Source organism: Macaca nemestrina, chromosome 16, assembly GCF_043159975.1.
Source record: "Macaca nemestrina isolate mMacNem1 chromosome 16, mMacNem.hap1, whole genome shotgun sequence".
In the NCBI taxonomy this organism is placed as follows: domain Eukaryota; kingdom Metazoa; phylum Chordata; class Mammalia; order Primates; family Cercopithecidae; genus Macaca; species Macaca nemestrina.
Window position 1 is genome coordinate 66,772,666 of NC_092140.1, and position 16,076 is coordinate 66,788,741.

The following is a 16,076-nucleotide window of genomic DNA, read 5'->3' on the forward strand; positions in this document are numbered from 1 at the left end:
CTGAGGTTTGTTTTGGACCATCTTGTCCATACAATTTTGTTATTTTAACTTGCATTTATAAAATGTTGTTATAGCTTTATACAATGCTTTTATTATTACAATTGTCTAGGAAGAAATGTATTGCTTGGAGCCTGAAACTAAATAATTCACACATGAAACAATTGATTCTATGAGTGTAGGAAGGTTGATTTAGTTTGCATGTTTAAATTGTCTGTGGTAATAAGTTGTTCTTTAAGCTTTCCTTAAAGAAATCAGTTTCCCTGGGTTGTATCATGATATGTAAGAGTGTGGCATTTTTTAGTAAGCTTGTTATGAAATAATGACCAACACCTCCAGGAGATATTCATAGAGGATTTTTTTAAATTACAAAGATTACCTTATGTAACCTCTCCTCTCCTTTATTACTTGAAATCTTAATCTAGTAAATCACAGAGGCCATAGTGTTATAAAAAGCATGTATTCATGATTGCTTTAAACTTAAATATTTATAGTTTCGATTTTAACTTTTACTCTAAAGCTTCTTTAACACCTCTGGTGTATAATTATCATAATAATAAGACACTTGGAAAAAAGTCTGTATCTTAGATTTTAATGTCTGGGATATTTAATCTGTTGTATTTTCCTATTTCATTTTTAATGCTCGTATCTGAAGAGGTTAAAGTTAAATCCAAAACCCATTCCTTCAGCAAACATTTGAGTATCTGTAATATGTTTTTTAACTGATACAAAGATGAATGGTGTCTTCTCTTAAGGAATTCCCAGCCATTTGGGAGAGGAAGACAGATAAAAAGATAAATGTAAATGCAGAGTAGTAATTGCAAAGATAGAGATAATTACCAGTTGTGATGGGGATAAAGGTCACTTTACCTGTGTACTTGCTGTAGTTTTTGATTCCTTGTAAATTATGAATGGTTATGACCCACGGGTGAAGTGCACAAGGCAGATAGACATACATTGTTTCAAGGGTCAGTGACAGATTAGATGAGGAGTGATATGGACAGGGGAACTATAAGCAGTATGTATTTTTTAGATGAGTATTTGGCAGGATCTGAAGTAGAGCACCCCAGGTTGTAGGTGGTCCCTTGTTTAGGAACTCAGATGTTACATAAGCAGTTTACTGACATGCATTACACAGGAAAGGGGCAGCTTTACTGATTGTCTGGAAACCCCTATGCACAGTGTAAACAACACTGGAGAAAAACAGTAGGAGACCAGAGATCAGAGAATAGAAAAGGGTTCCCGGCCGGGCGCGGTGGCTCAAGCCTGTAATCCCAGCACTTTGGGAGGCCGAGACGGGCGGATCACGAGGCCAGGAGATCGAGACCATCCTGGCTAACACAGTGAAACCCCGTCTCTACTAAAAAAATACAAAAAAAAAACTAGCCGGGCGAGGTGGCGGGCGCCTATAGTCCCAGCTACTCGGGAGGCTGAGGCAGGAGAATGACGTAAACCCGGGAGGCGGAGCTTGCAGTGAGCTGAGATCCGGCCACTGTACTCCAGCCCGGGCGACAGAGTGAGACTCCGTCTCAAAAAAAAAAAAAAAAAAAAAAAAAAAGAAAAGGGTTCCCGATGACTTTAAAAGTGTTAAGTTGGCCAGGTGAGGTGGCTCACTCCTGTAATTCCAGCACTTTGGGAGGCCGAGGGAGGCAGATCATGAGGTCAGGAGTTCCAGACCAGCCTCACTAACATGGTGAAACCCCATCTCTACTAAAAATACAAAAATTAGCCGGTCGTGGTGGCGGGCGCCTGTGGTCCCAGCTACTCAAGAGGCTGAGGCAGGAGAATCTCTTGAACCTGGGAGGCGGAGGTTGCAGTGAGCCAAGATCGCGCCAGTGCACTCCAGCCTGGGCAACAGAGTGAGACTCCGTCTCGAAAGGAAAGAAAGAAAGAAAGAGAGAGAGAGAGAGAGAGAGAGAGAGAGAGAGAGAGAAGGAAGGAAGGAAGGAAGGAAGGAAGGAAGGAAGGAAGGAAGGAAGGAAGGAAGGAAGGAAGGAAGGAAGGAGGAAAGAAAAAAAAAGGTGTTAAGTCAGGAATAAATTAAGTACTGCTTGTCAAGTAAAATACCTGAGGTGTCATGATTGTTTGAATCTGAGAATTGCAAGAGAGGAAAGGGTCAAGACCAGCAGGTTTCTAGCACAAGAAATGGAATGTATGGTCCTTTTGCCTTCTGGGGTGTGGAGATTACAGATAGGGAGCTGGTTGGAGGTAGAGACACATGATGTCTGAAGTGATGAGAGATGTCATCTGGTGGAATGTTAACTGAGGAAAATGCAAAGTCAAAATTGTCTAGCTAGCTCTGTTTGATGATGGCTCTGTTTTGCTAGTTTTCTTCCAAAGAATGAACAGGAATACAAAAAATATGATTAATTTCTTGGTGAGAAGATTGAAAGATAAAATTCACACATAGGTCACATACAGAGACACCAGTAAATTAACACTTCTTTGAGAGTGTACAGTTTAATACTCCCTGATATAGTTCAGAATTTTAAGACATAAAATATAGTTCCTGACTCAAAGAACTTGACACATGTGAAAAATGTGGATAAAATTATGTTTGAAGATACATACAAGAATTGTCTATAGAAATTGAATAATTGCTGAACAAATAAAAACACCAAGAGAGTTTTTTTCTTTTCTTTTTTTAAGTTCTTGGGTATATATGTAGGATGTGCAGGTTTGTTACATAGGTAAACGTGTGCCATGGTGGTTTCCTGCCCCTATCAACCCATTACCTAGGTGTTAAGCATGCCATGCATTAATTATTTTTCCTGATGCTCTCCCTCCTCCTGCCTGCCACCACCACAGGCTCCACTGTATGTTGTTCCCCTCCCTGTGTCCATGTGTTCCCGTTATTCAGATCCCACTTATAAATACACCCAGGGAATTCTTAAAATGCTCTTTAGTTTTACCCATCAGATGGCATACATTTGCTTAGCCCAGAATTCTCACACTCCTTTCTTTCTTCCAAGTGTGTGTTGGTCCTTATTTAAATACCAAGTGAGAGGTTGGTCAATTACATTTAAATCCGCTTAACCATAATGTACAAGTAATATAATCAGAGACTTCTGATGAAGCATAAGAAATGACTTAGTGAGATTTGTATCTGTAGAGTAGCCTCAAGAACTATTTTATCTTTTTGAAGATAGCTTGCTTGTTTTTCATGATGTTGACCTGAAATATTTGAATATGCCCCCAAACATTCCTACTATTTTACTCTTTAAAATAGCAATCCTTCTTCTTAGACTGACTGTCCCTGGTCTGGTGATGATGATGTTGAAGATATGATGACTTTACTTTTTCTTTGATTCTAATATCACTTATTTCAATCTTTAAGATTTTCATGTCTTATTTAGTTCTAATAATAACATAGAGCTATTCTTTTTAAAAATTTTACCCTATATTATGACATGCAAACTTTTATGAAATGTCTGTGAGGTAAACATATGCAGTGAGATCCTTCCCATTTCACTAATGTGGAAATCAAGCCCAGGAGAAGTTGCTTCCAATCATAAAGAGCATAGTTCCTGACCCACTGACAACCACAGAATTGGAAAAGGCACGAGCCTCTTATCCAGTGAAGTAAGTCCCTCTCCCACCTAGTGGAGAAGCACTCACTCATTGGGGTGGCTCTATCTTCAGTTACCAGTAGCTGGCTTCCTCTGAGGGCAGCCCAGACTGTTAGGCACCTCCAAGAATGAGCCAAAAATGTGCTTCTCTTACACTTCCCCACTGGAGTTCAGCCCTCTGACCAGACATGTACTTGTATATCCATATGGTACAATAAAAAGTAAATATTTGGTCTTTGCCCCCTGGTTCCTGACATAAAGCTCCTAGAAGTTTTGGAATTTCCTGAGTGACGCGTCTTTTGTATGTTAATGTGGTGACTAAAGGTAGGTAGGGGTATAGCTTCAGGATGAAGACTGGTCTCTAGAAGTACTAAACATATGATTAAAGGGTTAGAACTATCGGCTTATACCCAATGTATGGGTGCGAGAGGGGCTGAAGATTGAGCTCAATCACAAATGCCAGTGATTTAATCAATAGTGCCTTTGTAATGAGGCTTCAATAAGGACTCTGAAAGAGGATAGGGGAGCTTCTGGGTTGGTAACACATGGATGTGCTTGGAGAGTGGATGTGCTGGAAGGGCAATGAAACTGTCCACCACCCCCGTCCCTCCATTCCTTGTCCTGTACATCTCTTCCATTTGGTTGTTCATGAGTTGTATCGTTTATAATAAAGCTATGATCGTAAGTATAGTGCTTTCCTGATTTCTGTGAGTCATTCTAGTGAATTGTGGAACTTCAAGGAAGGGAGTTTTGGGAATCCCCAAATTTATAGTGAGTCAGTCTAGAGTGGTCTTCTCGACTGGCAACTGGCATCTGAAATGAGGGTAGTTTTGTGGGAGTGAGCTCTTCTACCTGTACAGCCTGACACTAAATCTGGGTATTTAGTATCGGAATTGAAGGATTTTGCCCTTAATTTATGGAGTCGGCGCTAACTCCAATTGTAGGACACCCAGTTGGTATTGGAGAATTAGACAATTGATTGGTGTTGGAAAAATGTATTTGGTGTCAGAAAAAAAATCAAACAATCTATGTTCTCTCCCAACATTTGCCCTGTGCATTTTCTCATATGGGAGTCCCTCAGACCTATTGGTCTGTTCTCTAGATCTTTTGCTAATTTGACATGTGTGCATAATAAAATTGGTTAAGCAGACTAAGTATTTTAAGTACATGGTTTTATTCAAGGTGAGATACTACTTTAATATATAGACTACTTAAAAATAAATACATATATAAAAAGTTATATATATAACTGCACACTCTCCCATCCATCCAGAATGCTTAGGCATACATTCCCTGGGTTTAGGAAGGGAATATGGATTGCTTGTGATTGCAATGGGCAAGAATGTACAAGAAACCCCTTATTATGTGAAAATTATATCTGTTTATTTAAATGTTACTGATGGGGGTTATGAAAATAAAATGGTGATTTCTATAGTAATTTATATATAACACAGTAGTTAAAAATAAGGTCTAGAATGAAACTGCTTGAATTCAAATTCTAGCTTCACCAATTTTTAGTTGTTTGACCTTTTTACTTAGCTACTGATCTCCAGTTTCCTCATCTGTAAAACAGGAATAATAATAATGCCTACTTCATGATGTTCTTGTGGGTTTGAATGAGTTAATTAATAGAAAACACTTAAGACAGTACCTGACATACGTAAACACTTACTACATTTTAGCTGTTGTTATTACCATTACTGTTGTTTTTATTGTCACTGCTACTATTATAACAATTACTACTACCATTATACTACTAATACACTACTTTTTTGGACCTAATTTATAGCACAAAGTGGATGTATGGCTTATAAACATTTCTGAGCATTAATTTACTTAATAAAAGAGACAGGGTCTTGCTCTGTCATTCAGGCTGTAGTGCATTGGTGCCATCACTGGTCACTGTAGCTTCAAACTTCTGGGCTCAAGAAATTTTCCCACCTCAGCCTCCGTACTAGCTGGGACTACAGGCACATGCCACCATGCCTGGCTAATTTTTTTTTTTTTTTTTTTTTAATTTTTGGAGAGACAGAGTCTTACTTTGCTGTCCAGGCTGGTCTTGAACTCCTGGCTTCAAGTTGATCCTCCTGACTCAGCTCCTAAAGTGCTGGGGTTACAGATATGCATCACCATGTCCAGCTTGCTTTTGAACCTTTATTTAATCAGAAGTTGCAGAGTTTTTGGAAGTATAAAAAGTGACTGAACCACCTGTAAGAGTTCTTGAAAAATGATAGAGGAAATGCTAATGAGACTTTAAGGCAGAGATCAAATAGACTAGGAGAGCAAAAGGAATCTCTTCTGTAATGCTGATAGAGAACTTTGAAAGAAGCAAAGAAAAAAAATTGCAAATGGGAAGAGTAAATGAAACACCATTGGCGCAATCAAATAGAATCTTGGTTGTGGATAATTGACAAGCAGACATAAAAATGAAAGAGCATAACATAGGAAATATGTGTTACCACTATAAGCAGTGTACAGCAAGGTATTGGGGAAATGAGTTAAATAGTTAAAAAGGTAAGAATCTGTGATTCTTAATATTGAGAACATGACTCAGATAATGGGGTGTATTATAGCATTTGTTGTGTAAATTCAAAGAATCACAGAAAGGGAATACATGAGAAGTAAAACAAACAAAAAAACCTATTGAGAAAATATGCATGAGTATAAATCCACACTAGCTTCATCACGGTGGGAGCAAAACGTTAAAGTACCATCACTCTTCAAGCACAAACCAAGTATTATATGTGGTTCTCAGAATAGTTTAATCATTGAACTCCTGAAACATTGCATCTAAGAATTAGATCGCTAATTTTTAAAAATAAGAAAATACATTTAGGTTGTATTAAAAGATGTTAATGTCAGAATACCAAATGTTATTTTCTGTACAATTAGGTTTAAAAAAAAAATAAAACACCATTTCATATTCTTATACATTATTTTTAATATCTCCTTACTATTTTATTCTTTTGAACCAAGCTTAAAATTAAAAAAAAAAACTCAGTTTCATTTTGTTGGGCGTTTAGAGGATATTCCTATCCTTACAGATAAAACGTGAATTGTACCCATTCTTCAGGATTAATTCAAATCCTAAGAATGGCAGATTACTTGAATTTCTATATTCATTCTTTAATCATCATTTTATATAGTTCACAATGATCAATAACAATAGATTTTTTTTAACCTAGAATTCGTTTGTACTAAAACAAATAGTTTAAAAGTTGGTTTAGGTCACTCTATCTTTTTTTTTGTACTACTAAATCTTTTTGCTAGTGTCATATAAAATTGACTGTGAAAAGATTTTCAGAAATGATCCTTAATGTCTGTTCTGCTGGGTGACCAGTATATTCTCTTAGTGACACAGTGCCCTGGTTTACTATTTCTTCTTCATGTGTACTGTGAGAGCCACTTTAAGTCAAAGAAGGAAAAATATTATTAGATAATAAAGTGTTCAGGATATCAGTAAAGAAAGCTTGACATTTGTCATTATAAATGGCCTCTGCTACTTTTTCTTTCCCATTGTCGATAAGCTTGGACAATAGAAAGCATTTTTCCCCATCTTTCCCGTCTACTCACTGTTCCCTGTCAAGAGATGATTTTGAAAAATGTTAAAATTATATTTAAATCAGTTGAACTTTAAAAAATGTTTTATTTTTGTCTGTGAATAGACTGATGATTTTGTAGTATTTCCAATGGTCAAGAATTCTAATAAAACTTATTTCTTAAGTGTAGTTATTTGTGTATGTGAGCACTTCTTAAATTTTGTCTTATGTTTTAAAGACTGTCTTATTGAATTTCTTTTATAACTAGATTTTAAATTGAAAGGTTAAAAATTAGTGAATTTTATTTTTCCTATTTTATAATGAATTTTCTTACATTATTATGAATTTTTTTCATGGATGTTTTGTTTCTAGGGTGTCTTACCTTTTATATATTATAATTTTGTCCCTTCAAGACATTTAATATACTCTCTTTTAGTCTCTGTAGAAATGCTGGAAAAGAATTTGAGGCAGATGGGAAGGCAGCTTCAACAGCTTGAGAAGGAATTGGAAACCTTTCCCCCTCCTGAGGACTTGCATGACAAGTTTGTGACAAAGATGTCCATATCCTTTTGATATCTAAATAACTTAAGTCACTAGTCAACTGGAGATACAGTTTATTTAATATTTTAGGTGTCTTTGTGTATCCAGAGATCATTCTGTAGTGCCAAATTACAGAAAATTTAACCTTTGCCTTCTTGCAGGGAAATTTATCAAAGCGTCTGTCTATCATGAATAATACACAAATGTCTGTCTGTCTGTCTGTTTGTTTGTTTTTTGAGACGGAGTCTCACTCTGTCACCTAGGCTGGAGTGCAGTGGCATGATCTTGGCTCACTGCAACCTCTGCTTCCCAGGTTCAAGCAATTCTCCTGCCTCAATCTCCTGAGTAGCTGGGCGTACAGGCTCTCACCACCACGCCCAGCTAATGTTTTTGTATTTTTAGTAGCGACAGGGTTTCATCATATTGGCCAGACTGGTATCGAACTCCTGACCTCAAGTGATCTGCCCACCTCAGCCTCCCAAACTGCTGGGATTAGAGGCATGAGCCACCATGCCCGCCCACAAATGTATACCCATTAATTTCTATTCTTTTTTCCTTTTTATCAGCTTGGATAATAGTATGTTCTCTCATCTTTTCCCTGTCATGTGCCTTATTTTCTTCTGATGTTCATTAAGAATTGAAAAGACATTAAAACTTAGTTTGAGGAAGTTTGACTCTAAAGTCATGATGTGGTTTAGATACCTTTGAAATGTTTGAAGAAGCAGGTACAAGACTTCATAAGCGAGTTTAACTAGTCAGCTTAACTTCAAGAATTGGCATGTATTGTAAATTAGTTTTTGCTCCATAAAATTTAATATTTCCTTTAGAAATACTATATTCTTACAAAGTCAAAATGGAGTTTATTATAGTCACTACTTGTATTGATATTTTCCTAACCTAAATAAATCGATAAATATATGTGTGTATATTCATACACGCACACACACACACACACACACACACAAAATAAATAGCATGAGGCTTGTGTCCTGTTTAAGGTTTTCTTTGTATTCAATTATATTTATTATCACTAACTTTGTAGCTTAATCTCTAATGAGTAACTGAAGTAATAAACTTTTTTATTTCTTGAAACTAATGTTGAGTTGCTTTGCAAACCATTTTGTGAAATTGCAGACTGATATCTTTTGTGTTGTAATAAAATATTACTACAATGCATTATTAAAATCCCATATGGACAAATGAATTCTGTGTGAAAGATAACTCACTTCTAAAATGAGCTCTTATAAATAGACACTCCTAATATCTTAAACTGAGGTACTTGAAATAAAATGACTAGTTTCCCTCTTTCTACCTCTTCTCTCCTGAGATTTAGTGAATCACAAAATTAATATTTGGCTTGTCATAGATTTTATTGTATATGCTTTCAGCTTAATTGTGAACTAGTTGAATTTTAGCTTCCTTCACTGTCTCTGTCGGGAAATATCATAAAAATATGCTCCAGCAACAATCAATTCAGGCTAATGTGTTTGTTTCCTTTTGTATCTTCCCACCCATCCAGTTTCTTATTTCATTAGGAAGGCTGCCTTTATCACCACACTGAGGAAGGCTTTTTTTTTTTTTTTTTAAGTAAAGGTGAAATCTGTATTCCTCAAAAAATTTTTGTGCTACCTTCTCATATGACAAAGTATGCTTTTTAAAATAAATATATTATTGCCGTTATATGTTTCATCATTCTTAGCTTTTTTCTTAATTTTATCATGTTAAAATGTTCATATGTGACAGTTTGTTAATAGCTAAGTACTGTTAATTGAACTACTTATTATTGTTCCCTATAGATATAAAGCAGTTCAGAAAAGATTTTGCTTGCATGTAGCTTCTGGTAGTACACTGTGAGTCCACTAATTATGAAGCTCAGGTTTATAGAACCAAGATGAATTCCTGAGCTTAGAGTAAAGGTTGTAGAATCTTGCTTAGCAGACGATCTCAGGACATATCTATACTTGTATTTATATGACACAAGAAACTGAATGATGTCGGCTTCTTGAAAGGTATGTGGCTCATAAAAAGCAACCAGCAGGAAATCAGAAACAGGAAGGATGATGCTTTGTTGGAAACAATTTTTCATTCTGAGTACAATTATACTCCATGGACAAGAAAGCTACTACATCCTGTCGCTAAATATCACAACCTAGAAGCCTCTAATGAACTGATTAGCATTCATGTATCTCTTGGAAGTCAGATATATGAACAGTTGGTGCACTTTGCTATTGACAAAGCTTATAATCATAAATATTCTTTGCTGAGATTAGATTGCACTCGTTTGCTTTTCATCTTAGTTAGACATACTAGTTTTCAAGTAATTAAATTCATTCATTGAAGTCTTTGTTTACTTTAATTAGGACTGACAAGTCAGATTTTGCATATTAAATGCATTTATACAGATCTTATTAAAATGGCAAATTGTGAGCTCCTTAGATGTTAAAAAATTGAAGAATTTGGAATCTAAAGTGCACAATGAATAAAATATACTTAAAGTTTGTTATTAACCACTTAAACTTTGTTCATGTTTTTCATTTAAATGCTTGTTAATCGAGGTACATATCAAACGTTTGGTTCATTCACCAATTCTGGAAGAATATGTGTATTTTTTAAATTGTTAACAATGTATCTTACAAGTATGTACTTAAACAATTATGATTTAGTGAACTGTTAAATCAATTAATTGAATTGTTTTAAATTATTGAGATACAATTTTATTGTAATGTGAAATTTTACTAATAGCATTTGATGATAGTATATTGTATTTTTATTCTTTCAATGTATGCTCACTCTTTACCTATACAGCTTAATATTTAAAAAGTTGAATTTAGTGCATCCTTTAAAAAGCATGCACTATCATTTCAAATATCATTGACTTTTTAGTAATAATTATTACCTCCCACTTGCTAAGTCTAGTCAGAGCCTTAATTAGAGTTGACCATTTCCACAGTAACTACTTGCTTGAAAAATGTGAAACCAAATTCAGCGTATATCAGTATTGTTACATGCAAACTATTGTATGTGAGGTGTATGTACTTACTAAATTTTTATCGGTGAGAAAATTAACAATATGCCAGGATTTGTGTCATGTAGTGCTTGTTCCTTTCTCATGATCTTTAAATTCTGTGATATGTCTTATTTTAAGGAGAATAACAAATAGAATTTAGAGCATTGCACTTGAAATTCTTCTTGCATGAGCACTTGCCTTTCTATTTTCTTCCTACTCCCTCTCCTGTGTCTTTCAGAAAAACTTATTTTGCTAGACATTTATATATTTCTGTATTTATTACAACTTATGTGACAAGTTACTTGACTCCTTTCCATGTTATATTCTTTAAATTTGTTCATTGAAATCCCACTTTATTTTCACACTTTTGTGTGTGTTATTCTATATAGCAATGCTTTAGAAACTTCTGAAATCACTGGGTGGATGCTAAAGCCAGCCCAGTAAATTCATTGAGAGAAAGATTTACTTATATCTATATTCTACACTGCATAATGTACAGCATTTTTCAAATAAAGGAATTTAGTATGTTGAACTTTGAACTGTGGCGACTAGGAAGTAAAATAGAAGGTTGGAATGGATGAAGTGTAAACTTGTGTAATACACAGTCCAGTTGTAAGAGTGGGAAATGGGGCAATTGGGTGATTTATTGTAGCAGATTTTTCTTCTCTTGAATTAGTCTTCTCCCTTTCTTCTCCTTTTTTTCTTCCGATCTTTCTTTCTTGCCTGTCTTCCACTTAATTCCTTCTTAGCCAACTTTTAAAGCTAGCATTAAATGTGCTGCTCTTAATTCTCTCGGAGTCCCCAAATTTATAATAATCTTTTCTTTCTCTGAAGTCGTATTATACTTGCAGGCGAGTACTGCCTAATGGAGGGCTCACTGCTCTTTAACAGTCAAGCCTCTGTTGTTTTAGTTAATCTGACTTTCTTAGCCAAGACTTTAACTACCTAACCTCTGTCACTCTATGTAATATCAATTTTTTTTCTACATCATACTTATACTATGTTGAAAATCTGATTCATTATTTATTATCTGTCTCCATACTCTAAAATGTTTCATGACAGCAGGGACTTTGCCTGACTTGTTAGCTACTATTTTTCCTGGTGCCTAGAATACAGTGGAACTCAGTGAACACTTACTGAATGGCTTGCTGGATCCTGTGTACTTAAGAAAGTCTATGAAATATATTAGACACATAGGACTGAATGATGCTGATCCTTGAAAAGTGTGTTAATGGAAGTTGTGGGCATCCTCGGTGACAGAACCCTAATAATGGCAGTATGACCTAAGAATAAATGCAGGATATGTTTGTGGTAGGTGGTTTGGTGATGAGCAGTACTGGCAGACCAGGAGAAGAATTCCAAGTCTTAGTTGGCCAACACTTAATGCTTGTGTTTCAATGCATGTAAACACAGATTTGGTTATTGTATCTGCCTCTCAAATTGGAGGATTACAGTGATTCTAGTAGAAATTCATGAGAATTTGGCCTCAGTGTTGGTAAAGGAAAACAAAATAGATTTCTCAAAACATCAAGTAATTGGGCTTATATTAATATTTTATAATGAATTTTATGAAATGTTTATTTTGTTGAGTATCCCACATATTTTTCCAAAGCTCTTGACAAATACAGAAGTTGGAATTTAACAGTTTGCCCAAGGACAGCTAACTACATTGTGTTTTCTTTTTGATGATGATGATGATGATGATGATGATGATGATCATGAAGAATTAGAATTCTGTCATATGCTAGTCTACATTTACTCCCTACCTGGCAGTAGTGCTGTCTCTTTTTTCCTTGGTCTTTCATTATTTTTCTCAAAGTAAAGGGCCTGCATCAATTTCCTTATTTCATCCTCTACTGATGAAAGTTCTGGCCAGAAGAACCATATATTTTTGAAATTGTGGGCCAAAATAAATTGTAGACATAAAAATCCCATTTTTAGCTTCTTTCTCTTGGCCTGCCTGAATACTGGTTTTTATTTGTTTTACATTTTGCTAATGGCTAGTCAAAGTTAATAAAAGGACTTCTGCAAATTTAGCTATGTTCCATTTCTTTAAATGTCCCTATTTAAAGGAGCCATGGGCAATTATGAGTGATGCTCTCTCTAAAAGAATCATTTTTTCTGGATGTGGTATAGTCATATTATATCTGACTGCATTAGCAGTTTGCCACACAAGAAAGAAAATTTCATTGTTTATTTAGAAAATGTTTTCTAATATCAGTGACTGTCACATTCACATCAAATTCATCTTCTTAATTTCAGTGGGTTTTGAACTATATTGTCATGAGTGAGAGAAGAACATTTCTATATGTGTGTGCCTATGTATGTAATAATAATTTTTAATAATCTAATGCATAAAGGAAATTATATACCAGTTTTCTAAGAGAAGTTAGAACACTAATTTGCTTACATAATGGAAGAAGTTTTCAGTTTAACTCTTAAAATTGTATTTTGTTTGCTTTTAGAACCTTAAAGTTTAAAATAAATGAGGGATAATAATAACAAGTATTTTTGTGTGCTACTAAATGCCCACTTTTCTGAGAACTTTGCATGTGTTAACTCATTGAGTCCTCTCAGTAGCCCTGTCAGTTGGTGATATTATTATTCCCATTTTACAGATGAGGAAACTGAAGCACAGAGACATGAAGGCACTTGCCCACAGGCACACTACCACCAAGTATAGGAGCTAGAAATTGATCCCAAGTTGTCCAATTTAACTGTTGTGCTTAATGCTTGTACTGTTGATTTCAGTATCATTGCAATTACTCAGCTGCCAACTACTGAACTATAATTTTAAATCATATTGTATGATCTGCATATTATATATTATTATGGTAAGTTGGAAGAAAAAATTTTTAAATATGTTAAAGAGAAATATTAAATACATAAATCTTTTCTAATGATTTCCCAAAGTTAATTGGCAATTGAATTTAAGATTTTGTTGCTATGCAGTATAGACTGACTTTAAGAATGGTAAACTATTAGAAGTAATTTTAGAATTTTGGAAATGTAATAATGGTGGCTATTAGACTAAAGCATTGGATTTACAGAGTTCTCACCCCCCAAAGCATTACTTTGTAAATTTCAGAATACCTTAACTATAGTATACAGATTTGTTATCAGTGCAAAAGAACAATATGAGACAGTTTCGAAGTTACACGAAAACATGGAAAAGTTATACCAGAGTATAATGGGATACTATGCCATTGATGTGAAGAAGGTGTCCGTGGAAGACTTTCTTACTGACCTGAATAACTTCAGAACCACATTCATGGTATGGTAAAAAAAAAATTGTTTTTTAAAAAGTTTTTTTTATTTATACTGTCTTATTTATTATCTCATTACGTCGTTCTACTCTTGTTGCTGTAGGAAAACCTATATTTTCTGATTTTGAAAGTCAACTATAAAATTTCAGATTTAAAAATCTATTGAAAAATGTACGGTTTGTTCTCCTTTTGACCTTTCCAACATTAAGCTGTAATCAGACATTTTGATTGAAAAAGTGACAAATTCTGAAGTTCTTCATAAAGACTCCCTTGCTGACTGATTACAGAGCAATTCTGTAATAAGTTTTTGGCTATGAATTTGTTTCTTTATACTTAAGATCAATTTGTATTTTTGTGATATAATTTTACCAAATTCCATGCAGCTTTTATAAGGCTTTTTTTCCTTTTCTTAATGCATTGTACAATAAGCTACATGCAATTTGCCTTTGAATAGGTTTTACATTCGTAGGGCTTCCTTTCGATACTTTAATAGGGAGATCAGGCCTTTGATGTGGAATACTTTCATTTAGGCATTAAAAATATCTTTTCAAAAATATTAGCTGATTAGATGGGGGGAAGAAAATAACTACACATATATTAAAGTGAGGAGGCATCTTTGCCTCCCTAGGGAAACTGGTGATACATTTCTACAGTGAAAAATGGTTATTCTTAATAGATGGGTAAGTCATTTCTGTATTTTAGCAATTGTTTGTGGCGATTAAAAAGTTTTGAGGTGTGAAGAAAAAGAAGGTTGAATTTAAAGAACTGGTTCTTTTTAATCTCAGGAAAACTTTATTGCTGAGGTTGTTGGACTTGGTTATAATTATTTAGTTAGGATTAGATAACCTTTTAATAAAAATAGTATGTTAAAGGAAAACTAGTTTACAAGAAATACACATTTGGTCACAGTTCTAATTTATTTTCTCCACAAATTCAAAGCAATCTGTAAATTATTTTTCACTGTCAGAAATGAATTTGGTTAATAAATATATTTATGATATACCTGTATGTGTCACATACTTTGCAATATATTATTTTAAATTTTGCAATGTTTTGTGAAGCAATATGGCTTAGTGGAACTAGTAAAGACTTTGCTGTCTGAGAGAGCTAGATTTGAATTTTATACGAGTTATGTGTCTATGAAGACTTATTTAACCTTGACCTTCAGTTTCCCCATTTGTTTTAAAAAAGTAATGTGAATTCCTTCCCCATGAGAATGTTTTAAGTATTAAATGATATAATATATAGTTAATGTTTATCATAGGTCCTGGCACATGGTAGTTGCTCAATAAATTATGCAGTAAACGGTTAATTCAGCAGGCTTGGGGTGCTCAAAACCTTCATATTCCAGAGAACACTGACCCCTGACTGGCTACTAAGAGACCTAGAAATATCCTGCCTGATAAGGGCATTTTATATACCTGGGGTCTTGGGCCAACCTATATAGATATGCTAACAATGTGATTTATGGTGAACACCTGTTTTGTTTACCTGGGGCCTTGGGCCACACTGTCTCCATTTGACCTCTTACTGAGCTGAAGATAGAATAGCTAAGATTAGTCTTCCAGGCAGTCTATGCTTAAGTGACTGACTCTCAATAATAAAATCCTTGACACCAAGACTCGCGGAGGCTTCCCAGGTTTGCAATACTTTGTACATATTGTCACATATTGTTTTGGGGAAGATGAAGCATTGTCTGTTGGACTCCACTGAGAGAGGGCAATGGGAAACTTGGACCTGGTTTCTCCTGAAGTCTGCCCTTTGCACATTTTTTCTTTTAATAGTGTTTGTAATAAACCATCATAGTTAATATAATGGCTTTTCTGAGTTCTATGAGCCTTTCCAGCAAATTATCAAACATGAGGGTGTCTTGGGGACCTCTGACACAATTGTGCATCAAGTATAAAATGGATATATGAAGTAATAATATCCTTCTATTCTGAGTATTTTCTATAAGCCAGGTGTTCTTCTAAATGCCTTACATATAGTATGTCAGACAAGCCACACAATTCTTCTATGGCAGATAAAGGAGCTGAGGCACAGAGATGGAACATATCCAGCTCAGTGTTGTACTGTTATAAAATGGTCGAACTAGAATTTAAACCCATAAAATCTTCTTTATAGCCTTCTTTAAGGGCCCTAACTCTTAAACATTATG

General features: G+C 34.8%; 1 protein-coding gene across 8 annotated transcripts in view; it reads left to right on the top strand.

Moving 5' to 3' along the window:
- The window catches only part of LOC105485577 (diaphanous related formin 3), a 498,294-nt gene that overhangs the window by 316,179 nt on the left and 166,039 nt on the right, over positions 1–16,076 (top strand). For all 8 annotated transcript variants that reach the window (XR_011614754.1, XM_071081265.1, XM_071081266.1 and 5 more), the window contains 2 exons: positions 7,542–7,665; positions 13,761–13,926. Coding sequence is in view for 7 of the 8 variants with exons in the window: in XM_071081265.1 (XP_070937366.1) it covers positions 7,542–7,665; positions 13,761–13,926 (290 nt within the window). In the remaining variant the exon portion in view is untranslated. The remainder of the gene's footprint in view (positions 1–7,541; positions 7,666–13,760; positions 13,927–16,076) is intronic.